The sequence below is a fragment of the Falco naumanni genome, chromosome 1 (assembly GCF_017639655.2).
Source record: "Falco naumanni isolate bFalNau1 chromosome 1, bFalNau1.pat, whole genome shotgun sequence".
Lineage (NCBI taxonomy): Eukaryota > Metazoa > Chordata > Aves > Falconiformes > Falconidae > Falco > Falco naumanni.
The window spans coordinates 25,454,320-25,482,056 of record NC_054054.1 but is presented as its reverse complement, the minus strand read 5'-3'; the positions used below and the strand labels follow the sequence as shown (position 1 = coordinate 25,482,056).

The following is a 27,737-nucleotide window of genomic DNA, read 5'->3' as shown; positions in this document are numbered from 1 at the left end:
CCGAGGGGCATGCTAATCACTTTTCATTCAGCCTTCCCGAGTGCACAACGCTATGAAGCAAGGCAGGCCACCAGCCCCATGCAAGGCCTGGACTGCTGGCTGGTGCTATGCATGCTCATGCAGTTAAAAGCTGGCAAAGCACGGGTGTCGAGAAAACACAGGCTGAAAGAGCAGGTAAACTGTTGCTTCCTACATTAGGCGATCCCTTCATGACTCCCGCCACTATACCGCCATAAAAGCCCACCTCTACCTTTCCGAAGTGGCTACATAAGAACAATCATACTTTTTACATAAGGTGCTTGTAGGTCTTGAAGACGTATCCATCATACACATTTCCTATATTAAACCACTCTCCACAGCCCCAAACACTGTCCAGCTTCCTTGGTCACAGGCAGCTTGGAACAAGTAGGACTGGTCTCACTGAAGGGTACTTACGTAGCCAAACATACTACAGCAGATCATCGGAGAGGCCCTGTTCAATAATCTACGCACACATCAACAACCTGACTCACTGAAGGAGAGCTACACACTTCAACCCAGCAACAACCTTCGTTTTCTCAACCGTGAGCTCCAAGCAACAGAAGCATTTCACAATTTTTGCATTTTAAAACCAAAAATCTTCTGATAAATGCTCTAACAACTCCAGTCAGCTCAAGCTCTCCCTAGACGCTGCACTCTCCTCAGTGATCCATAGGATTAAATCTAACCACTTCACATGTTAAGGGAAAAACACAAGCTAGTTATGCACATTATAATTATGCCTTCTCCTGCTCACGGACTGCATTCCAGGAGGCTTTTCCCTTCCTTCGCTATCCTGAATTGCTACATGCCTGCACGCTGATTGAGTGCAGCTTGCACACTCCCCAGGTCGACAGGAGTGTTTATGCCTACCTGGATAACCTCTGCTATCTGTCCCGAGCAGGGCTAAGTCATGAGCCTTGCTTTCAACATGCATCTACACAATGGGAGCTTAATCCAGCTTGAACCCGAGAGGTGGCTTTGTCATTGGGCAATACAGCTGGGTGCGGTAGGCCTGTGAGAAGGCTTCAGTGGATAAGGCCATGCCTCTGTCCGCCACAGGGTGTTCATGCTTGGACCAAAATTGACCAGGTCTGGCACACCAGCATGCTTTTTGAGTTGACTAATAGGCCCTTAACTCTGGATGCTCCTTCTAGATGTTCTCCCAGTGGAGAATTCTCTCACAGATGCATCTGGCAGCTCTGAAAACAGCATGCATTGAGCAAAACCTCCATCTCACTGGCTTTTGCGCAATGCTAAAAACCATCCACCAGAGCCGAGAGAAAAAGCCTAAGATGCAAAATAAACTGTTTGTAGGACATGAAATAGGCAGACTCACTCAAGCGACATTGCCAAAATGCCATAAATTGTTATTCTGCAAAAAAAAAAAATAAATATGGAGATATGATTACAGTTAAATTGAAAAAAACACATGAATCTAGAACATTAGTGTAAACAGATGAAAAAAAGTTATGACTGAACATGCAAAAGGCCTCCAATCACTTCACACTTAACTTGCTGCTTAAAAAAAAAAAAAAAAAAAGAGGAAAAAATACAACCTCCAAAGCTGTATTACATTTTTTCACCAAGACTAACATAACAGTGTGCAAGTTTTATTCCATCTTAGTCAATGATGGGTTGATCAGTCTACGTATTATCTCCATAGGCACCTTCATCCTCCGAATATTTATACTTCTGCTTAAATTTAAACAGGTAAGCAAGTGTCTGCACTACAGGCACTCTATATTTAGCAATGACTCTGTCAACCTCTTTTGTGAACACTGCATTAAATAGAACTCTCAGAAAGTCCATTACAAGAACAATCAACACAGAAGCAATGCTCCATCTTGTTTCATTTATTACAGTAAGTGCATTTTTTTGTTGTTTAACGGCAGTAGTATTTAGCCACAATTTTTTGTTTCCTTCTCCTTTCAATTCATCTATAGTCTACTGGCAAATACTTAAGGCTCTTGATGAAAACGAATCAAAGCTATTCTGACTGAGATAAAAACATAAAGATAAAAGTGCAAAGCAGCTCCCACTGACTTTAGCAGGAATTGGGGTAGGCTCTTCATGTCAATAGTGCACACACTCAGTTCAACTGGCATCTTAGTAGTAACTTTACTCCAACTTCTACATTGCATGAGAATATTCTAGATCCATCTTGGAACTAACATTTTTGCGAATAGAAACATACTGATTTTATTATTTTATCTCACGTAGTCCTCTTGAAGAAGCAAAACATGATAGCCAAGGATTCACAAGACTGAGCCTTACATCATGGACTAAAAAAAGCCCCTTCGCGCAGTTTCAGAAAGTAGGAGAATAATTAAATGGCTTAAAATTCCAACACAAATATTATATCAGGGATAAACTTTGGCTTTTGTCTTTCTCTTTTCCCTCCTTCCGCCCCATTATTCATCATGTACTTAAATAGTAGTTTTAACTACATTCTACCTAATTAAAGTCCGATCCAGCACAGTCACCTATTAAGGTGGCTTTTTTTTTGTGGGATGAGGGTATTATGCACCAAAACATTTTGTCAAACAAATTCAGACATGGAAATAAAATAATTCTGGCCTCAGCTCTAGCTGCTTATTTATGCACACCTCTTGTAAATGTTTAAGGTCAGAATTTCACCAGCATTCAAGTTGACTTGACTACTTTAAAACACACGTGGAACATTTGCATTCATGTCAACATTTCTGCCTGGCAGCTGAAACAAAGATTTCTGTCTTTCATTCCTTTCAGATTAATTATTTCTGCTGCTATCACTGTTTGGAGAAAAATATACATCTATATTTCCAGACTTCAAGCCACACCGAGTGCTTCATGATCTCAGAACCCAAACTGTATTTTTTTTAGAAAATATGTAACATGTTGAAAATTAGTTTTTATACCGTTTGATCAAAGCTGAGGGTCCCAAGTGCTTAGATGACCTTGGTAATCGCACCCCATCCCCAGATACATAGGTATATTTGTGATTCACGCTTCGTTCTTCGTTTTCATGCACACAACTGACCACCAGCAAGGTATCTGCATAGGCTGTATTCTTCAAATCATTTTTGCTCATATTAAGTCAGTTGGAGGTAACAATAAGTATTACATTTCATAAGCCATCAGGTTTAGCATACTTTACATGAAAAAATAAATACAATGTAGAAATAAATATCTTTGTAGTAAAAAATAAATGTTTTGTGTATCAATAAATAGAACAACTTGGATTCTTCTTCCAGGGTAGCATGTTTGCTCTAGTAAATGAGCTTTTTAGCAACTATGAGTGTGTTCTTCAGAAGCATTGCGACAGTCATAGGTCCTACCCCTCCTGGCACTGGAGTGATAAAGCCAGCCTTCTTCTTCACTTCTAAGAGAAAAAGAGAGAAAGGTATTGACTGAAAATGTCTTCAAACCCCCTTTTTCCCTTTGGTTGCCCACATATGTCTAAATGACAATAAGCATCAAGGACTGCAATTTGGCAAGTACTGGGGAATATGCGAAAAGTTAAGACAGAAGCATCATTACAGCCATGGTAGTGACAGAATACGGTCAGGACCAGGGCTGCAAGGTTGTTTTCTCCATCGGGATATTATTACCCAGGGGCTAGTTCTGGGGCATAGTTTCACAACCTGTTCAAGCTGATTTACCTGCAGCAGGCTGCCCTTTCCTCATGGGAACAACATACTCACGTACCCTGTGGTCAAGACAGATGAAAAGGTAATCCCACCGATTTATTTTTTTTGGTAAGAGGCAGTTTTTGACTGTTGACCCAGCTGACCAGCTGGCCCAGGAACATCTGGGTGACACGAAGGCAGAACAACCCCAGGAGAGCAGCACAAACTTGCATCACCCCCAACTGCCACCTGTGATACCACACCTTCCGTATCCAGGAGAGCTAAAGAAGCTGGGGATCTCATTCTGTAGGTAAAGAGATGATCCACCCCACCACATGCATTCCTGAGCAGTGGCATGCAGAGCAGGAGTCTGCTGTAACTACCAAACTGACAGCAGAGCACCAGCAGCAGTTAAGTCTTTCCTCCACTCTGGCTTGCACGTTCTAACAAAGACATTCTACAATCACAAAAGGGAACTTAAAACTGCAGAGGAAGAAAGTACAGTTTCCTGGTTGATGTGTTTTTCTGCTTTGCAATACAGGTAAAAAACAAAAATGAGCGCTATCTTCAAGGAAAAATAGATTCTAGTGGCAAAACTCCCATTGCTACTTCAGTCATAAATGCTCAGCTCCTCCAGAGAAGACTTTTTTTAAAAAACAGTGTTACTAGGATGACCACATTGAACTAGGATCTAGAGACACAGATCTTCCCCAAATTTCAAACAGAAAAGGAATCTTTACAGCTGAATTAGCTCCAACTGCAAACCACATCAGACTAGCCAGAGTTAGTATACAGCTTGAATATTTAAGAGGTAAATACATATGAATATTTTTTTAAAGCATTTAAGTTAACACTTGTCAAGTTAACCGCTTTGTACAAGAAATTAACATAACATAGCAATAAATTCCGACTTTATATTCTTATCTAGTGTGCAAAATGCAATCAACTGGAACTGCAGGTTGCTTGCAAAGAAATTAAGTGCAACTGGCTAGGAACTCATCTCATGACAAACTGTAACGAGCAGCTGTTTGCTAATAATAGTTAGTCCAAATGTTGTGTTACTAAACTGATTACTACAGAGGTTTTTTTTCTCAAGTGCCACCGTGAGAGGTTTTTTGTTTGTTAGTTTGAGGGTTTTTTGCTTGCTTAGAAATAATTTCTTGGAAACTCACACCCCACTCTTAAAAGCATTGTTTTTAAAAAGGCACAGGAGAAAACTGAGCAAGCATAACTCTGACACAAGCACATGCATTTCCCTTGAAGTCACTACAGAGCAGAATCTGTACCTGGCTGTGGATGTAAAACTAGGCACCCTGATTTTGGAACAAACAAGATAACTTGCTTCTGCTTTAAGCATATTCACCTTGCATGTCTGTGGTGCATCACTATTGAGAATAACAAGGTCTCAAAAAAAAAAATAATCACAAGATAATTTGAAAAGCTGGATATTGGGAATTTTTTTCTGGTCAGAATATGTATCAGATCTCAAAGTAGGGGTAAACAAAATAGAAAAATCCCACTGTCTGAACTCCCCAAAGTAGACACCTAACAAGAGTATTAGCAGAAGTTAACGACAAGTACGTCCCTGAACTGAAGAACAGAAAATAAAGCCTCATTGAAGAAAGATTGCTATTACAACTGGAAAGTTTTTAATTACTCAGTGGACTGGTACCACCAGGTATATTGTTAAAATCTTTGGAAAGGAAAACAAATTGCAATGCCAGACGTTTTTGTTTTTTTAATGTAAACTGTAACAAGCAAATTAACATCTTGTATGACAGCTATTCTTAATATTCTCAAACACAAATAATTTGTCTTTTTAATAGTTATACTATTTGGAACTACCTACCATTTGAGATTGGTGTTTATAGTTAACACTGTTACTATGAATTCCCAGATTAACGCCATAATTATTGAAATGTACCCACATCTGAAGTAAACACAGTAATTAACACAGAAAATATTTTAGGCATCTTAAATGGAAATAAGTTTGTTTCCATGGCAATGTTACATACTTCTTTTGTGGTACTATTCAAACTACTCATATCTTACTTACAAAGAGGTACAATCCACAGCCAGACCATGCCTTACCCAAGGAAAGTCTTCTAATGAATATCATGTACAACATTCATTGCCTCTAGTGTTAGTAACTGTACCGAGCATTAAACACACAGTACACTGTTTTCACAAGTTGTTTGGGAATTTCTCTACCCATACTCTATCATTATGGAAATCCTTGTGGGTCAGTGTGGCAGAAGACCTATTTTGTATCAGTTAGCATAAAACCACCTGGAGAGCTTATTCACAAAAGCCGATCCAGATTTTTAAACGCACAACAGGTGCCTATATTGGGGAAACTACCATCTGATAAGTTTCCATCTGTAAGACTAAATACAGATATGGTGAATGCAATTTTCCCAGATGAATGCCAGCGACCAAAGGGGGAAAAACAACTTGGCCCTCAAAAATGTAAACAGAACTTCCTTTCCCTGTGAAGTGTAGTAGGCCAAAGCACAGTTCGAGGACAGCATGTCAGCATGACTGATCTCACGCTGGCAAGCAAGGTGCTGTGCTGTCGGTTGCTTCAGAAGGCACTGTTTCTGCTTCTCAGCACTAGTATAACTTTGTCCCTAGCTTCAACTCTGCTTTCTTGAGATGCATGCTGTTCTCCCAGGCATTTCTCCGCCAATCTGGAAAATGCTGGTATGCAAATTAGGTGCCTATGGGGGAGGAGCTGCTATTTTGCAGCTTCTGTAGAACCTTAAAATCTTCCTTTGATTCTTCAGAAGAAATGAAATGTAGATTGTTTCCTTGAAAAACAGGATCCACTGCTTTGGAAACAGCCCTTCATTCCTAGGTTCCTTTAAAGCTAAGGACATCAGACACCTAATAGGGTTAATCACACAAACCAAGGGCAAGTCTCAACCTGAAGTCAGTTCTGGGTCTTGTGCATCTGCATTAAGTGATGCAGAGTAATTCCTGCCTAAGCACTGTTTCCACACAGCTTTATTAGACCGTGTAATGCTACTCTGGATCACTGCACCCCTGCAGCGCTGCATAAGTGTGAAATCACGTGCTCAGCAATCACAGTAGATATCCCATGTTCTGCTCTACACGTTCTGGGATTCTTCTCACTATACACTGTGGGATTCCAAACAGCAAGCATCTATCCCATTTCTCATAGCTCCTTCTTCTTGGTGTTATTCCTGTTTCTCTTGCTGCAGCTATTTTAAAAGCAGTATAAAGGAAAGCCAAGGAATTATGGCCCACTGCTACAATTCTAATAGTGCGTATTTCTTTCCTCCTCCAGCACCTCTAAAAGCCAAGCAACAGAGGAATCTTTGGCAGAAAAATCCAGCATAAAATTATGCCCAACAGCATCTTTGCATTCAGCTAATAAGCACAGACAAGTGGATGGGATATCACTGCAGCCTTGTGATAATATGCAGTGGCAGCAGAGATCCAAGATACCAAAGATAACACACTTAGGCCCCTGCAGGACATACTCTTCTGCAGAGGAACACCTAGACATGGCCATCCAGCAGCTTGCTGCCACCAGTTAGCAATCAGTCAGCCTGGCCTTCTGGCACTCACAGCCCAATGCTAATTCTTACTTATTTCTTGCACTAGCGGAGCATAACAACTGCAATGCTTCCTCTGATTTTTGCAGGACAGCAATACAGTGACAAGAGCACATAGGCTGGACTTTTATTAATTGCAAATTGAATGCCAGGTCTTGAAAATCAACTGAGAAATTAACTAACAAAAGCTATAGCAAAAGCAGCTGGAACATCCACCTTGTATTTTCAAGACCACTATTTGGAAAAGCTGCACAACAGATAATTTGGAAAGGATTCAATAGTCTGAAGAGAACCCTACAGCCTGGAAGGTAAACACAACAAACACAAAGCAGCAACAAACAAGCATCAGAAGTGACTGCTGTCACAAAGCCTGGGCTTCCTGCAAACCGTAGCTGGGATACAACTGCAGGACTGCCATTTCCATTAAGAAATCTGATTCGAAGATCATGGTGGTAAATCTCTCAAGCTACATGAGCAAACTTCAAGAAACCTGTAAGCTTGTCCAATTACCTTGTAGTCATTAGTCTCTTAACTGCTGAGGACAGTATACATTTCCCTGGTTTTCATTCAACTGATTCTTTCTTTTTGGTACACTTGGTCTACCCAGAAGTGGTATGTGAATCTGGTCCATTCTCCACCCTACCAGTATTCGGCACAGCATTTTCCTGGTTTCCCTGCATTCACTATGGGTGATTATCCCTCATTTAAAGGAAATTCATAATATAAGCCTACCACCCCTCATCATATCGATCATTCACTGAGGCACTCTCTTCTGCTATTTGGTACTGGGAACTGCTCCCTGCTTCTGGTGGCACTCATTCCCCAGAATCTCTTTACGTTGCCTAGGCTGTGCAAAACAGACCAGTCAGGTGAACAATTCTGATTTATAAACCTCCACTGATACTGCAAATACATCACCTACAAAGATCTTACATAAAGGATTTCTTCTCTATATAAGCATCCAATAAAGACTCAAATACCAGCATTAACTGCGTGCTTGTCAAAAATACGGGAGGAATCATAAAGAAATATAGGCAACATTTCAAGCAAATCCCACTGAGATCTGTGCAATTTAGTTTCACGTGCATTTCCAGTTCCAGCTTTTCAACTGGCATGTTACTACCCTGCTCTACCAGTCACTCCTGGAAGTGGTGCTCCACCCAAAAAAGCCGTTCCAGTTAAATGCTCTGCGTAAGATGTTGCTTTATTTCATGTTCCTGGTCCTTGTAGCCCTCCTCGCCCCTTAGCGTTATCGCTGTGGCAACAAAAGCCCTACAGAACAGGGCCAAGTACACCCACATATGCATCACCCTGTTCACAGAAACATGTCTTCCTTTCTGTGACTGAAACCTGCTGCCCTAAAGTAACTAAAATGACTCTGGCAATAATCTACAGATGCCAGCACTTCTCCCTGTCTCTTCACCTTCCCTCTCATGGCTCCCAAAAGCTACAAAACGCTCCCTCCCCAGACCACAGGTTTTGGCAAATTCTTGACATAAATAGGGGTAATCTGAACGTGCTGTGCTGGTTATACATGCAGAGATACACAGCCTGTTTAAAATAACCTAGCAATATCAGGCTAGGTACCTCAGCACTCTGCAGCTGACCTCCACGTGCACTGTGTTTTCCTGTCTTGTTCTTTTAAGATACCTTGGAACCGCACAGTAACCATTCTGGACAAAAAAATGCCATTCGTTGATGTGGACACAGTTTGCAGTGTCGAAATAAAGAGGACATATGAAGATAGGGGAAAAATCACAAAATACTGTTTAAAGACATAACACAGTCAGGGGTTTTTGCCCAAAATAAACAGCTAAACCTGACAAGTACAGAGGTACCCGATACCACTGCTGCCAAGCCAACCATTATAGCAGCTGTAGCAGTGATACACACAAGCCTGACACTGTTAAATCTTTCTAAGTAAACTAAATCTTATCGTTCCTCCTCATCTACTGGACTTTAAAGGAAGGACAGCCAAAATGTGTTCCTTGGCTTGCAAGTGTGCACACATGGACACCAGCATACGCCAGCAGTCAGTCCTCAGCCCACTCTGGGAAGTACTGTCAAGGGCAAGGTCTGTGGCTGCGGGTGACTGCATGCAACTCTGCCACCTACAGCAGAAGCAGACATGACTCAAACAAATGCAGATTTTAGAACAGATTTCAAATGTGCAAAACTCATTTTTTGAGCAGTTATCAAATTCTCTCAGTCTGTGGTATTTTTTCCTCCAGGCATTTGCATTTAATAATTAACAACATAAAAAATATTGAAATGGCATGCTTTTGTTGTTAAAAAGATAAAAATAAACTTTTGTGTCCAACCTACCCCCTAGAGATTATAGGATGGCATCCAAGCATTGCTAGCATATGATAGCTGAATCAAAACAGTTTCTAGTCTTCCAATAAACTTCATTTTCACTACAGGAGATTTTCAATCAGATGACCTGATGAAGTAAGCCATTTCCATCTATTTCTTACAAATCGAATTTCACCTCTAATGGCCCAGTTAAATCTCTGCTCTCCTCATGGCCACATTTTTCTACTTAAAGTGGATGATGAGGCAAAAGATATTGGTGGGCTACACGATGTTAAACAGGTGCTGTATGTCATGCCAGCCATTTATGTACCTGGACTTAACCTGCAAAAATAATTTTCACTTGGGCTTAAATATAACTTCAGTCAAGCGATTAAATGGAAGAATAGGATAAAAGGACTTGCTACATGAAAACTCTAGCTTGTTCCATTTCCTAACCGCCAAATCAAATACTTGGCAAGGGTGATTTACTTTTTAGTATTTAGGACTGTATACACTAGGATGGGTTTTTTTGTTGTTGTCAAGTGATTTAGTGAAACTTTCACCGATACCAATGAACCAACAACAATCTCCCTTTGGCAATGCACACTGAAATACTACTTGCAATGGTAGTGGCATAATCCAAGTTGAAGTTCCTCCCTCTTTTTTGGATCTTCCCTCCCCCCAGGTAAAATCCTGAGAACAACCCACAGCAGACATGACGAGACATATACAGTGCATTGCTGAAACTCTGAATCACAGCCTTGCCATTGAATCTACACCTGTATTACATTCAGAAGATCTTGGATTTAAAGAAAAACAAACAAAATGGATACAACTTAATGTTTCTCAGATTTTTCCTCCATACCTGCTAAAGTAAACAAAAAATCCTGAAAAAGCTTTGTACTTCAGTTCTGACAACAGAAAATAAACCCTTTTCCTTGTGATAGTACAAGCAGGATTAAAAAAAAAAGTCAAGTTGTATTTGAAAGTATTTTTCTACTGGAGACCTATGGTACACATACAGTTACACATCTCCACATGCATGCCAAGACAATCGCTTTGTTACACTCGTGCGGGTAATTTCATTGGCTTTAACAAACAGGTATCATGTACAATGAGTAAAAGAAGCAGGAACTAAAGGAGTGATGTAATTACAAATACATATAGCTGGCTAGAAACATTTTGAATATAATTAAGCTTTGAGACATTATGCCAGCCAAGATGTTAATAACTGTGAAAAAAAAACCTGTGGGTGATTTTCATACTTATCAAAATAAGGAACTGTTGAGAACCATTAATAATGTGGGTAAATGCTGTCTAAGCTTCCCACACTCAACTCTGCCAGTAAGCTTTAATTTTCAACTGCAACAATCCTGCTATTCCAGTCTGGAGCTCCTCCAGAGCAGAGATATTTAATCAAGTTACATTGTGAACTTGCTCTGCAACACATTAAACATAAAAAGATCAATATGTACACCAATTTTTATCTGTTAGGCTTGCCTGGACCAAGATTCTCAACAGCTTAAGATGAACCCACACTAAATCTTAGTATAAAGGAAACTTCCAAAGCATAAGTTAACATTTTCACATACAAACGTAGAGAGCAAGCATAGGAGGAGGCTTGAGAAGCTGTGGTATAAGTAACATTTGCTATGAACAGTGAGAGACCCTGTACTTGTGAAAAAGCAGAAACTGTTTTTATTGCTTTCTCTTGAAACTCTTCAGAGACACACAAAGGATTAAAGAAAGCTGACGACAAGCATCTTCTGCCACCACACTGCTCTAAGAGCTCATCTGCATCTTCTCAAGGCTGCTGGTACATGTAATTACAAGTAATGCTTCCCCTCTTAAATAACATACCATTTCTTAAGAGCAGCAACATGAACATATAGTTTTTCTTATTTAAGTAAATAAATTAGAACAGATTTCTTGAAAGTGTCATCTCATTCGAGACTCCTGCTATTCCAAGTACCTACCACAAACTTCAATATATTTATCCAACTGATTCATATAAAGAATATTTCACTGACCTTCAAAGTCCACATCCCCAACTAATTTGGTCTTTCCTGTAAGAGGATCATGGATATGGTTGATTCCTACGTCAATCACAGCTGCACCTTCTTTGACCATATCAGTTGTAATCAACTTTGGAATACCTGGAATCATCAAGGTATATTTGATTAATGTGGCCAGGTAGTCTCAGTCATCAGTTTCAAATTATATCAGTGGGTGTGCATGCACATATATGTACACAAAAAAAAGATGATAATTCTTTCACTTGAATTTGTCTTGATACATCACACACAGAAAACAATTACTCCTCAGTTTCACAGTTTGTAATTATGAGAAGAAAATCTGATTATTTGTTCACATTGACTAAATATTTTCAGCTAAACCTGCAGTCACAAACATAGTCAACATGACCTCAGTGAAGGAAATACTTGCTGGTTTGCAGCAACAAGTCCCTTTCATACCATTTCCAAAGACAAGCTGGACAATAAAGATGCTCTGCGAGCCACAAGAAACCATTAGTATTTTCAGAGGTCTGCTGATCCAGAAGTGGTGTCAACTGCTGCAGCAAGCCCTGTATGCTACCTCCACAGCATTTTCTTTAACCTTTGCTTTTTTACTATCTATATTGGATTTATGTTACTCTATGCTTCTTTGATTTCTCATATACTTTACCTGTTAGCTGCGTGACCCATTAAGCAGTTACTTAAATAATGAACATGAACTACATGAAATACCACTGCTACAAGAAAAATAATGCTAGCATGGTGAGAGTATCTAGTCCTGCCATCTTATTTTTGATTCATGTCATTTAGAAGCAACAGGTAGACACAAGAAAAAAAAAAAAAAAAAAAAAGATGACAGCCACCTCAGATTTATTCACAATAAACAGCATCAGCTCAATCTGCAGGAGAAAAACAACTGCCTTTCAAGAAAACTTTCTCCACCTGATCTTCTCATAAGCAAGAAAAATGTACTGGATGGAAAACCAGTTGGGTAACTGTACCCAGTTCAGAGGCTCCAATGGTATTTTATGAAAAGTAAAGTAAAGTGTGTGCAGAGGGAGTACCAGAAGGGCCAGGTGTTCACTTAGTGTCCTTAATGCAACAGTAGAGAACACATAATTAATTAGCGGCATAAGGTGCAGATGACACAAAGCTGGAAACTTTAAACTGATTACCTTAGATTTCAAATGCCACTGAAAAAAAGGAGCAAAGTATTGAAAATCATTTGACATTCAATGGGGAGGAAGGAAAGACTACACATTTACATACAAATAATTACCCCACACAAAGGCAAGACAGCAAACAACTGGTTAGGCAATAAATTTCCAGAAAAATAATTTGGGACTGGATCAACTGAACACAGATACAATCACGCTACTGCAAAACACACATAGAAGCCCTAATCTCTTCAACATACGATATTATCTCAGATACCATATTTTGCTGTGGATGCTAGACTTCTCTGATCTGCCTGGTCATATCTCTATGAAATACCAAGAACAATGAGGATTACGAGGAAACTTTGTGAAGAATTAACCTTTTAGATCTCATGACTGCCTTCAAGGCTATTAAAAACTTTTGGCACAAGAAGAGGAACTATGCTTTTTTCAATGTCCATAATCAACGTGACACAAACTAATGGACTTAAGTTTGCTCCCCCTGCTGCATCGTCCAGAACTTTTAAACTACAACAGAGGCCCATTGAAGCAAGTTTCCCATTGAGGAAAGAATAAGGATGTCTCTATCAGTGGAGGTCTGAAAAAGCTGACTGAACTATTACATACAAAGTATCCCCTGTGGTACACTAGTATGTACTAGACGGGCTTTCAAAAGACCATTGCCCTGCTTTTCTATTGTTTCCACATAGACATAACAAAGGAGAACCAGGAAGACCTCCTACATTCAAATGTTACCAATGCACAGAAGACACCACTCTGTCTATTAATACTCCTTATAATAATGAACACATCAACACTGAGCAAAAACACATCTACCAAAATTTGTTCAAGGGTGGAGGATGGCAGCCTGAGACTGAATCTGGGACAGCTGAGGCTTTTCTTCATTAGCTTCTACCACTACTACTACAGAAAAGAGGCAGAGGAGGGGGGAAACCCAAACCAAAAGGGTGTGCAATGTGATTGGTTTTGGTTCAAGAAACACACTTGACTAATAAGCAATTTTAACTGTATTACTTGTAACCCCAGTGTGGAAAATGGACATTTCATGAGGGAGTTTCTACAAACACCATGTCCTGCCATTTATAGCAAACTGGGAGATCTTCCTGCTCAATAGAAGAGAGCCTGGTGTCAGCACTACACACCACCATCTCTCAGTGGGCTCCATCTGTGTAGGGTCTTGGGGTATGATTTTTTTTTTTTTTTTTTTTTTTTACTATTTAGAAACTCCAGCTAAAACGGAGTGCTACAAAAAGCTGCCTCGGCTCTTTCATATGCACCAGATTTCTTCAGCACATGTCACATATAAAGCATGTTGATACTCATCATGAAGATACTCAATAGTCAGGACCCAGAAAATCTAAAAGGTCACTTCAAGTTCCAGACAAAGAGCTGAGTCAGTGGCTGCATGTTTCTAGTCAGCACAGCTGAGCTATCTATATACACCGCAAAAGACACCAAAACAGTTATTTAGGTATTGAAACAACTTAAGTACAAAAATGGTAACTGTGTTACACACAAAATCTGACCCAGGCACTACCAAAGAGGGTGGAAAACCACCATTTTTCTAAGGCAGCAGTCCTCGACACTAGACATCTTCTGCTTTGTAAAGGTCACTGTTGCATGGGATTTCAAACTGCAGGTAGCACCACACATTTACTTTGAGGAGATCAAGCTCATCCAGCTTCCCCAGTGGGCTGCAGCTAGAGTTTAGACTTTTGTGGCATGCCAATAGTTCCATTTGATGCGCAGAGAAGACCTCCCTTTCCAGAACAGCAGTTTAGTAGGATCCCTCTTTGCAGACAGCAGTTTTGATTACAGGAAAGGCTATCTTTGAACAAATGTACTAGCACTGCTTTAGAAACAGCAGCATCACATGGGACCAGACAGCCGAAAGTTTATGCCCGGACAGTCACAACAAATAAAGCACCTCCTGGAATGTTAAAGGAAAGTATTATCTGAGATCAAAGTCACTGCGTGCTATTGGACAGCCAAGAATATCGTCCTTACATATCATGTGCACTAGCCTGTCATATCTTAATTGCAACAGTGACATCTTTCCTCTGTATTCACTTTAAATGACCTCCTCAATTTCTTTCCTACCACACAACCTCCAACTTTGAGTGACAGGAAATTCCAACTTTAACTTTACAATTAGTTTTGCTTCTTGAACATATCCATCAGGTCTACATTCGATAAGGAATGTCCATCCTAGTAATAGAGTATCTTCAAAATGGGAGTCTAAGCTCCCCTTTCCCCACCAAAGCAACTTTCTCCCAGGTGCAGAGAAGAAAAAAAAAAAAAAAGAAAAAAAAAAGAAAAAGAAAAGAAAGCAAATCCATACGGTTTGAGGCTGTAGTTTTATCGAAGGCAAGCACTGGTATACAAGGGCTTTGGCTTCACTTAAAGTGCTGGATCACAGCCAGTTAGTCATTTAGATACAGGCAATACAGAACCTTTTTTGCTCTCCATTTCTCACTCCTCCATAGGACATAAGCTTGAAACTCTGCTTCTAATGTTGAGCAAGCCAAGACCTCAAATTCTTTCCTATGCCATTTGATAACATCTGGCTGCGTCTACTTCATCATGCTCTTATGCAATCAATTGCAAGCTGGCTGGTAATTGGATAATGCCTCAGCCTTATGGGGGTAAATGATCTGTGTGTGATAGGGCTGGAAGCATATTAACGGAAGCTGCACAGTTACACCCTTTGTAAAATGGTTTGATAATAGGCCAAATACTTAATAACAACAAATGAACTAACCCCCAAACCAAATGAGCAGATCTATTTACTTAAGCCTACTTTACATACCAAGTAGGAAGAGATAAGCATTAGAGCAGCTATTCCTCAAGTGCACTGACTGAAGAATGTGGGAAAATCCTTCACTGGTAATTTCTGTAGAAAATGATGAATCACATTTTAAACCAGAGAGAAACAAACCCCTACCTAATCCCAGCTTAGATACAAGGACTGTAAAACAGCCAACCCCTGAGAAAGCTAATCACCTAACCAGCCACTATCTAAATAAAAGGGTCTGACAAATCAGCAACTCCTATGCAAGAGGGTAACAGATTGTGTCCTGAGGGATAGCGCAAGTAGTCCCAGAAGAATTTCACCTGGCATTTGGCACCCCCATTTTTTTTCCTCTATACCTCCTCTCCAAACCTAGCAGGCAGATTAGTCTTCTCTCTCAATGCAAACTGTGAAGCCAAGACAGCAGAAGCAGCAAGGTGAGCAGTCAAAGACTGCTTACTGCCTCCATCACTGTCCTGGAAGCACTGTGGTGGCTATACAGGCACCACAGGTAAAGCTGCACTTACTCTTCTACTACAGGTCTGGGCTTATGGCAAAAAGGGCAGACTCCATGGGATATATCTGTATATGCAGGGACAGCAGGAAAAGATAGGAAAGGCTACAGTGGGATGCCAAGTGTCATGTGTGCTTAAGAGGAAACATGCTTTGGCTAGGAATACAAAGCTGCAAGGTATTGAAAGAGTTTAGGAAGCTCCACCTGGAAGCAGACGCACAGATTTCAGGGAGGGGTAGGCTGGACAAGAGCAGCATTGTTGGAATTTATGGTGCAAGGACTTGGGAGTGAACAAGAGGGAAGGAATAAACTGCCTGGATGGTTACAATCTAAGTAACCAGGAAAACTGGAAGAGTCCCAAGGCTGGGAGCTAATAAGAGACAACATACAAAGACAGGTACTCTTGAACTCAAGAGTAAAAAACTGACTTGAAGTGTTAGGAAAGCCATGAATGCAAGTGACCAGAGAACTCCTCATACAGTACCACATCAGAATGCACAGACTCACTGCAACAAGTCACCAAAGTGGGAGCCAGAATGCAGATGGCTCTTCTAGAAGTATTACATGGAGGAGAATGAGAACAGAGTCTTGCTCCTATATGCAGACACACACACAAAGCTGTTTTCCATTTGCCAGTCTCTCACAGTGGCCTGTGACAGCAGCTGTTTCTACCTGGCAGGGTAGAAGTTAACCTTTTTTGCAACACTCACTGAACAGGTCATGCATTTCCGGGGAATGTGTGATCCCAAAGGTAGGATGCACACAGTTCTCAAGTTACAAGAGGAACCTCGGAGGGATTCCACCCTTGTAAAGCATAATCTTCCCCAGAGCATCCGCTGGGGCAGGGCTGCATACTGTTTGCACAATCTAGCCCGAGGTTTTTTCATCATTCCAAGGATATCTCGTGTTGAGTAATGAGTGTTGTATCATGCTCCTGTTACAAATGACACAAGGAAAATCATGTGAAGAACAAACATGGCTGAACTGCTACTGAACCGTTTAACTACAAGCATAACTGATGACAAACTGCTCCATCATAAAAATCAGAAGTGATGATTAAATTGGAAGCAGTCAATTTGGATGAAAAGTTCCTAGTTTATTTCCAGCTAGCACACACATTATTAGTTTCATTCACAGTTCATAAATTCTGGTCAGGCCCGCAGTTGAGTAGTCAATCACATGTGGGACAACTGAACTGTTTCTTGTTCCTGACCTGGCATGAGAAAGAGACAGTGCAGTTAAGCCCTGCAGTAAAGGACATCTCATTTCAACTGGAAGCAATAAGCTTTAGACAGACCTATCTGTCCTTACCTAGAAGTGAACAAGACACTGGTCTCAAGGATGATGGAGAGGGAGGCAGGGAGAAAAGAGGAAAGAAAATTCTCCTGTAACCCTCCAAAATGGTACAAGAGAAGGATGGTATCCTGACTGTGTGTGTGAGGGGGGGCAGAATTTTACCAAGTTTTTTAGTAAGTTGGATTGTTTGTGTTTGTCTCGGCATTTTTTTAAATTAGTTTTTCCATTTATAATACCTGTAAACAAAAACCAGAGGTCACTCAGAAGCAGTTCTGCTTGTGTCTTTGTTCTAGACTAGTAAAACTCAGTATTTTACTCTGCGTTGCTTTAAAAACATAGACACTGCTCTTCCAGACCCCTTCCTCTAGCCAATTCCCCTTCTCTTCCGCTTTACGTGATAGTTGTAAAAGAAAAAACCAAAAATTCAGCCATTAATAACACGTTACCAAAACTACCAGTTAATTTGGCAAGGTTGCCCTTAATTCTAACAGTGAGGGAATGATACCATTGTTTTATGAATGCAGCCTCCAGCTTATTTAAAGAAACCCTCCTGTCAAAATTTAAATGACTCATGATTTTTGCACTGCACAGAGAATGTTTTAATTTACATAATTATACCTGTATAAACTATGCAGTGACTGGTTCCCAATCTTGAGTTCACTCTAAAGTCTCCCTAAGGGAAAGGTGTCACATGTGATGAGAAACTGTTTATGAGTCTGCAAATGTGAAGGGCAAGAACAAAGAGCCAAATCACTTGCCCTTCTTACAAGAAATCCTACTTACTACAACACCCTCAGCAAGCACAAGCACCGACTATGTGGTGAAATCTGAAATAGCTAGTAGCACCACCAACATAGACACCAAAGTCTATCTTTTCAGTTTTAAACATTGCTTGGAGTATTAACAACTAGTATTACCTGCAGCTACTATTACAATGTCAGCGAGTTGTGTATGGATCTTGAGCTGCTCTTTTGGTGTGTGTCTATGAGTAATGGTCACTGTAGCATCTCCTGAAATGTAAGAGATTATCAATTAGTTGTCACATAAAATCCTGTATAGCATTTACTTTCAGGTGCAAATGACTGACTTTGGTACCTTAACAACAGTACAGATAATCACTAGATTACTCTTCAGATGTATCTTTACATCAGCACAGGCAGAACGCTCAGAACACTTACCTACTGTTCACACATATGAAAAAATTGTCTTAAAAATTCTCACAGGATGAATTCATTTATACACTGTGGACTAACTTGTTCCTTCATCAGCATTGCTATGTTTAATGGAATTACACAGAGCAAACCCCACATGGAATCCAGTGTCTACCTTATTAAGCACAGCTTGTGCAGTGTGCCATGAAGGCTCAAGTTTTTTGTCACAAACTAAAGCTTCAGGTCCGAGGTCACCACGTTCGATCTTTGTCCTCAAACACATCTGTCATTCACATGTTCCAAAGCTGCCTAGATACCTCCCTTGATGCTCTGTTGTCTAGCCAGGAGGGAAGACTGCAGTCTTCCCTCTACTTGTGACCCAATTTCATAGCATCATTTCCCTCAAGTCAAAGTTTAGTCTTTGGCCTGTGTTTTTGACAAAGTTCAGTGAGCTGGCACTATTTCTTACTGATATTCCCCTCTCTCAAAAATTAACATAGCTGCTAATCTGGAGATGACAAGCAAGGATTTTCTCTTTGTAGGGCCTGATTGCACAGGGAACTGGTCTAGTAGCTATGACAACAAGAATACTCCTCGACCAAGGACTATTCCTCAGAAACCCTGCAAAATCCCTCTCTTGACTGAAACGCTACCAGATTTCATCAAGGAGAGGCATTCTTGAACATACACGCGAACACCATCAACACAGCACCATTACTTGCAAGATTTCAACTGGATGGATCCAAAGAAAGTTTACCATCATAACCACTTAGGGAATCAATACATCCAATGCATATATTTTTCCACACAAAACACACTCAAAGCATTCCAAGTCATTATTTTACATGGATCAAGCACAACAACAGGAATGGAGAAGACTCTACAAAAAGGCGCTCAGATTTTTGCAGGTGTCCTACCATATCTTCTATCTCCCTATCAAACAAGAACAGCTGATCTCTTACTTCACATCAGAGTAGGATGTGTTTGAAGTGAACACAAACAGAAGCACACATCTTTTTGGACAAACTCAAAAGATCCAGGGCCTGCTCCTGCATGTATCCACATTTCTTGGCAAGAAGCTACAAATAAACCATGAAAAACCTTGTGCTGTTTGATGGAGCTACTGACGAGAGACCACTACACACAAAGCAAATTGTCATGGAGATAGGGACTGAAGTTTCAGACTGCATCCAACAGCAAGTGTGGTGAATCCTCAAGGACTGGCCAAGACAACGGCAACGATAACAGCTATCAAAGGAGACTCCTCCCAACACTCTCCCTGTCAACTCTTCATACTGCACAGCATTCAGGTGTTACACCCCCCCCCCATCTCTCCCTTCCACTCATCATAGACTCCTAAGCCACATTATTAACCATTAAACTAAAAGTTTTTGCCATCTCAGACATTACTACCACATCTGCTTCCTCTGGAATGTGTCTGACTGATCTAATCTGTGCCTCTCATCTCATTAATTCTCTTCCTCGAGCATCTCATCTTCAGCCTGTCTGTGCTCTGACTTCTCTGCACTTTCCCCTCATCTTTGATCCCTCTTCTGCTTCAGCCTCTATAGTGCATATCACCTCCTCCAAGAGAAGCAAATCAAGACATTTTCAGATCATGAGAACAGAAAAGTACACATGTGCATAATTAATTACATGAAATAAGGGGAATTGCCAGAAGTTAGCAGTCTCTCACCAACTTTCTGTAACTTCCCATGAATTTAAGTGAATTGACAGCTTAGACAGCTAATTGTCTTGAAAAATCTCCGCAGTAACCCTTCTTGTGACACCAACATCCCAGCCAGTACATCAAGCCTGCACATCAAGATCCCTTCGGCCTTCTTCAATACTTTTGGGATCATGAAATAACGACTCGTACAGACAAAACAACTGGAACAGGGCTGAAGTATTACTCATTGATACTCCTTCATTTTGCTAATCTAAAGCAGCCTGTCTCCAGCTGCTGATTCCTTTGTATGCAGGCCATGCACATACAATTTGGATTGAGCAGTGTACAGGCCGTATAGATGGTTGGAGTCTTCCTTCTTTGGAGGCCTCACACTCCAAACATTTTAATAACAAATCACTTTGCCCCCTGCAGAAGAACCATGCCTATTCTTTGATGTGACACACTTTCTTTTTCTTGGCTAATGCTCTATACATCACACCGGAACTCAAGGATTCTGAAGAACCATCCTTCATACATGAAAGGCAAACAGACTTATCACCGCATTCCGGAAAGAAAGGCTTGAGTAAAATAAACGACTTCTGATACCTATTTTAAGCAAAGGAAGAAGGATATCTTATCCAAAATCAGTCATTACTTCCAAGAATATATACATAGGGAGGTTCTTTTGACCTCTTATCCTGTACTCAGCAGACAGGCTGAGAAAAATCAACGGATAAAATCCAAAATTACAAATATTCGCACATTCTGAGAAATAAAATCAGTGCTATTTTCCTATCAAGATTTTAGTGAGGAATGTGTCTGTAGCTAGCTCCGGAAACCAAGTAATTGCTCTCACTACTGAAAAGGAAAGGAGGAAAAAAAGAAGAAAACATAAGGGAAAAAAAGTCCCTACCTTCAGAATAGCAGTCCAGAAGCTTACAGATACCTCAGAAAGGTTAGGCATTCCATTTATTTGTGATCATGCCAAAACAGAAAATAAACAACTATTTTTACACTGCTATTTCTGATGAAAGAAGGAGAATATATTTAGCAATGAAGATTCTGCATGATACTACTGAGCCAATTCACTAGCTTATAAAATAGGTAAGTCTCTTGACCTGCCTACACAGAACAGTTAGGTTTGTAAGGGTTCAGATACTTTTCCGATCTGATCAGATATTGCCACCTGCAGGCCATCATGGTTCCTACATACAGAACATCACAGATAAAGACAGACCCCGGCTTCTCAGTTTTGTTCATCATCTGTAAACAAAACCCAACTAAAACCTACAACAAAGCCAAAGAAAAAATACCACACACACACATTGCATCACTTCACAACAAAAATTATTCAATCGAATCAGCCCAATTGTTGATAAAACCCTACCTCAGACTATCAGTCAGGAAAGTTCTTTTTTAGCACTTAACTGTTTTATGCAGGTTGTCTGGTCCCCATCCCCCCCAATAATAATAATAATAAAAAAAATAGAAAAATCTTCCACTTCATTTGTATTAAGAAGTTAAATTTGATCTAAACATGTGCTTAAGAAGAAACCCTGCCTTTGTTTAGTAAAAAATAAAACGAACACCTCTGACATATTTTTCAACTCTAAAATGCACTTCATCTCAAAACTTCACACACTTGCTAAAGCTACTTCATCTCATATCCTGACAGATGTCTTTGATTATAAAATGCAAATCTTGCCCTGCTATAAGCCACTAAGAAAATGGGGTGAAAGGATTATTCCAATTAAGCTATTATTTTTATTATGTTCACATTTCCGATCTTTCCTTTAGCTCCACCTCCTTTGTATCATTATAGTTTAGTTTTATGCAGTCTCTTTCAGTGTCTCTCAGCTTCATCATGACTGCCTTCAGTTTCTTCTCTGTCATGGTACATCCAAAAATTCTGATAGTCATTGAAGTAAAGCTGAAACCACCGCCTAGCCTGCCTTCCCTTCCACATGCCATCCAGGCTGGCCCCTTGTTGCTCAGCGCAGAAGAAAGCTAACTGCAGAGTATCAACCAGATCTTCAAGGACAGCCCGATCTGCAAGTTGGGAATGAAAACTACACTAGCCAACTCCAACTGGAAAAGTATTTATCACCACGTACAGAACAAACGCATACTTGATGCTAACTGTACTGTGAAAGAAGTACAAATGTTACTTTGTTTTCTCATTGCCAGCTGCTTTACACTGTGTACTACCATTTGGCGGACTGGAAAACAAGAAAAACTACCTTCAGAATAAATCCATTTCTTCAGAATAAGCAAAGATAACATCAATGATTTAACTCTTTCTACATCTAGATTCCAGTGTCACTGTTGGTAGGAGAATATCTGAACTTTTTTCTGTCCCTACATAGAATACTTGATATGTATAGCATCAATGACAAAGCCAGTAAATAGGGCTGCCAGTGAACTCATGTGTAACGTGTCAGGAATCAGAACACAGGCAGGTGACCACGAAGCACAACGAAGCTTGTTCATAGGCCAACGAAGTCATGGACTAGCCCCTCCACAACAAGTTGTACTACCAGTCAGTCGATTAAGAATTACAAACCCAAGATAAAAATGAACAGAACTGAGCCACAGATCCAACTAACGCAGAAGCTGAAAGCTATAGAGCAGCAGCTGCAGCTAAAACACATCCACTCAACTACTATGGGTTTTGTAACAAGTTGCTGAAAGAATCACAGGTCACCAGGTCTCCTCATTTCCAACTCAAGAAGCATGCAAGTAGCTTGCAACGTGACTGTGTTGTACAAAGCCTATTTCAAACACTGAACTGCACTCCCAGTAATACATATAACCTCATATTTGCAGCAAATGGCAAAAATGCTACTAATTTTCATGGGAATGGGGATGAGACCAGAATTATGCACCAATGGTAATTACAATTCAAACACTGAGAGAAGTTTCAAATAGCAACTTTCCCACAGAGGCTGAATGGAAAAAACCAACTCTATGATTAGTAAGAAGCTTTTAGTGTTTTATTATATTAATAACAGATTTCATTCCACTCCTATTAAGTATGCCCAGGATTAAACATTCATGTTTACCTCATTTGCGCACACCACCTTGGCAGTTTCTAACATCAAAATGAAGTTGCAGAAGAACAGTATTCTATTTACATTATATTTGTTTTTCTTTCTACAGCACAATTATAGCAGCACATGCATGCTTCTGTAATTAGAACTACTTCAAAATATTTCCATTACAACCCCCAATTTCCAGCAGGATGTAAACTGCACTGCAGAAAAATCCCTCAGGCCGATGTGTAATATCATAGAGCTCATACTGAAAAGTTACTTTGTTTGGATATTTTCACAATCACCACCTAACTAACAGCACAACGCAGCAATCATGCCACATTTTTGTATGTACATGTGTGTATGTGTATATATATGTGTGCATGCATGTATGAAAAATTTGAAATTAATATTATAGAAGCATGAGGATAAGGCACGTAGGTACATTACTTTGTATAAACATCACATGAACCTCTGTAGCTCTTTAAGGCCACACCATCAGGTATTATCTTCAATGTTCAGTGCCAGCTATGTTTAAACGGTAGCCATTTCAAATGGAGGACAAAATGATGACAACATCTAAAGAAGCTGAGTCCAGAAATTGCTCTCCTGTGAATACATCAGGAAATGTATTCGCACCATTTATCTCCTCGCTCTGGTTGCAAATATTGTGCATGAGACAAAAGCTTACTCTTTTTATCCTAATCCTCTGGTCAGCTTTGTTTTAGTGATTTCACAAATGGAAACATTAAAACAACATTCATGGACTTACCTCCAGGCCTCTCATGCTCTCCATCGGTATGCAGAAGCATTGAAATAGGCATTCCAACATGCTTAGATCTGCCAGCTACAACAACATTTTTTCCCAATGTTTGTATTCCTTATAGAAAAAAGAAAAAAACTATCAAAAACGTATTCCGCTATTTTGATATACCTAAACCCTTCTTCTCAATCCCCAAGATACAATTATTTGCTGTTGTAGACTGCTGACATGAAAATCCACAAGGCTGAACTTGAGGGATGAAGCCACAAAACAACTTCCAGCTTTCACCTTAGAGAAACAAAACCAGCAACCCATGCAAGGCATCTGAATCACCCTTTGAAGGGACTTAATTTCTTTTCTCTGACCACAAAGGGAAATGGAAGCTCTTATGTCTACCAATAAGAACATGTATATTATACTTGTAAAATGGTAACTATTCAATACATATGCATTCTTTTCCCTTTCTAGTACTGAATTACATGTTCCCATTTTTGTTCTCGTTTCTTCCCCCACAAGAACTTACGTATTTAAATATTCTATTTGACAAATAATGAGGAGGTCACCAATAGCACAGAAAGTTCCTTGCAACATTATAAAATGCAAAAAATAAGTTAGCAAAGTGTTTCGCCAAGTATTCTATGCAGACTACCGTCTACACTTAATTAATAGTTATGCTACTGGCAAAAGATCTCATCTATTTGGCACCTACTTACTATTTAGATTAATCCTCTAAATGTTTGTTCTTCAATCAGCCCAATACATTTAGATAACCTATGCCTTTTAACCCACACCTAACTTTATCCTTCATTCATCTTCTGAGATAAGAAGAGTTTCAATACAGTTCAGTTTCTTACCTGTCCGTTTTATAATTTCCCACACAGCAGCAGCAGTGGCAGGTATTATAGAAGGCTGATCAAGACACAGACGTCCAATATTCATAATATGAAACCCATCCACATCCTTTTCAGGTGCGATAGTGTTACAAACTGTTCGCTCATCTATGTGATCTAGGAAACACAATGCTTTCAAATGACAAGTGAAAGAACTGTAAGGTGTCATCAATACTATCTGAATCATTACACAGAAACAAAAGTATGGTCTAGCTAGAGTGATTATTACTATTATGAGTAAACTACACTCCCCTTCTAAAGGCAGAAGTTAAAACTTCACCTTTTCAAGTCATCTACTGAAAACTCAATGATTCAGTTTGTGACACAGCTAATACGGAAGATTCAGTCAAAATATGAGGCTGATACTCAGCTGAGAATGAGAATTACAACTTTGTAATTATAAAAATAAATGTTTAGGCAAGACACTTCAGAGTCATGTCTGCATTCTGGAATTATTAACTATCAAGTGGCTCAAAAAAAACCATAATAGGAGAAAAGTTACCGTGCACACTACCCATCTCTAAGATCACAAATGATAAACAACCTAAGTTTTCAACAAATGTATGGAAACCCTAAGCTGAAATAACTCTGTAAGTCTAGCTTTCATTTTCTGGTTTACAACAATACAACTGTTTTTAGTAACTTGCCAATCAGTAGGACACTGGAAAACTGTGAAGCGAGTACCTTCACTGGAAAACTGTTGAGAATGCATAAAATTTTTTGATATTGATGAGCTCGAAACACTAAGTATGGCTTCAATGACAATGCCTGCAAATAATTTATTATTCATACTTATTTGTAATGAATATTTTTCATACGCACTATGGATATGGGATAGGTCTGCAACTGCTTAACTCATACACTGTATAAACTTGGCACCAGTTATGGAAAAAAAATATGCATTAGCCAGTCCTACCCTCTGCAAAGTTACAAACCCAAGTATAAGGCTTGCATACGTAAAGATGCTCCAGAGGAACACCTCTACAAAACATCCCCATACTGACCCAGAAAGTAAACCCCATTTAATAAACGTATTTACCCAGTGGTACCTCAGTCAAAATGTTATAATCGTAGAATCATAGAATGGTATGGGTTGGAAGGGACCTTTAAAGGTCATCTAGTCCAACTCCTCTGCAATGAGCAAGGACATTTTAGTCTATTGCTTGTTTAATAACATCCCAAACTGCTTCCCGATTACACTTCCAGCTTTACTTCCATCTCAGAATGATTATTTTCCACATCTTTTATATAATGACACAACTCCCATGCTTGGCTAGATCCCTAACAGAACTCCATGAATGTGAGGCATTATATCACAATTTCCAATTCACGCAGCTTAACGGGATGTTTAAAAAAGCCAAATAAAGTGAAATGAGTGCTGATTATGGAATTCATACATTCCCAGTAAAAAAACCCAAAACTTATAGACATATAAAGGATGTTTGAATTTAGTAGTCAACTAGCTCTACTTATGTATTTTGTGATTTCACATTAAAAGGAGCCCGCTAATTAGAAGATACCATGCACGTTACAAAATTTAAAACCCGGTAAACTCTTGTTCAAAGATTTCCAATTAAAAAAACCCTAGAGTTAAACCAGACTAATGATTTACAATTTAATCCAATGGGAGGAAGTTTCCTTCTGAATCCTAATGAGAAAGGTCTGTGGAAATTAACATATTAAGTACACTGATGGAAAAAGTCTCTTAGAAGTCAAACTTAGCCTCATCCAGATTGAAGGCAACCACAATCTTGTTTTCATGTCAACTTGGGGAATAAAAAAACCCAAAGAATGAAATTTGGAGTAAACTACTAAACAGTTTTTGCAAAAGCAAACTTGTTAACTTTAAGCAAGTTATTTGTTCATCAAACAAAAACTTGGCAGCCATGCTTTCCTTGTGCCTGGGATAGGACAGAACACTGCTCTGCCAAACATCTCCTCATTGCTGTCTGTCATAAGCTTCCCAGAAATGGACAGATAATAGATACATTCACGTAAAAGGGAAAGGAACCATGCTTTACATGGTTTTCACACACACACTGAAAACTGATTTGCAGAATTTCAGAAAAGGGCACACGGTAGGAAGAAACACATCTGCATAGCTGGGGACAAGTGAGCTTACACGGGTCTGAGAAGATGCGGACACCTTTCTTTCCTCATCAGAGACACTTCTACAACACTATCTTAGGCAGGTCATCCCCAAATAAACAAACAAAACCAACAAACTGTATAGACAGTTACCATGTTACTCAACGAGTAGATTTTATTTGCCTCAAGAAATTCATTTCCCTGGTTTGTTTCCACTTGATTGCAGATAGCCTCATTTATTTCCAGAGGAGCAAAATAATTTTTAAGTATGTTACCATCAGTCACATAGAGGATGCTTAGCCTCCTCTCAACTGGTATCATACCAGCTTTGTCACTGTCATTCCAAGCCACTCTCCATGCCAAGTTCCTCTCTGCACTCACCCTTTTCACTGGTTAACCAAACTTGCAGGACGACACCGGGCATCACTTGCCTAGCTACTCCGACATGCACACAGAGAAACTCTTATTTACACAATAAATGACGTGTGCCTCTAATGTTGACGTATGAAAAATAAAGACTGATTTTCAAAAGGGAAGACCGATGAAAATAAAAACATAGCACAAAAGCGATTTGAAAACATACCATACAGATCAAGAGAGTCACAGAGCAAGGAGAAAGCTGTTGAGCAGCAGCAGTGCACTCCCTGGCAATCATTCTGAGAAGCTTTACTGAGACACTGCTACGATTTTAACAGTCATTTCCAAAGCAAACTATGCTTGGGCTGGCAGTCTTTCATAACACAGGGACATCATGTTCATACTAATTTGTCTCTTACTTCCTTGCAGCTTACAACTAAAAAAGTTGAGGTTTTCATACTCTATCTCAAATAAATATCTAACATTTC

General features: G+C 39.7%; 1 protein-coding gene across 4 annotated transcripts in view; it reads right to left on the bottom strand.

Annotated features, from left to right (window-relative positions):
- The window catches only part of LOC121084787 (probable bifunctional methylenetetrahydrofolate dehydrogenase/cyclohydrolase 2), a 70,412-nt gene that overhangs the window by 30,584 nt on the left and 12,091 nt on the right, over positions 1–27,737 (bottom strand). Inside the window, exons 4-8 of one of the 4 annotated variants that reach the window (XM_040586696.1) lie at positions 24,769–24,921; positions 23,924–24,031; positions 18,217–18,309; positions 11,536–11,661; positions 1,860–3,382 (exon numbers count right to left, since the gene is read on the bottom strand). In XM_040586696.1, the coding sequence (XP_040442630.1) occupies positions 3,270–3,382; positions 11,536–11,661; positions 18,217–18,309; positions 23,924–24,031; positions 24,769–24,921 (593 nt within the window). In that variant the 3' untranslated portion in view covers positions 1,860–3,269. Of the gene's footprint in view, positions 1–1,859; positions 3,383–11,535; positions 11,662–18,216; positions 18,310–23,923; positions 24,032–24,768; positions 24,922–27,737 lie in introns of those variants that run through there. The other 3 variants (XM_040586716.1, XM_040586724.1, XM_040586705.1) reach the window with 3 other exon arrangements.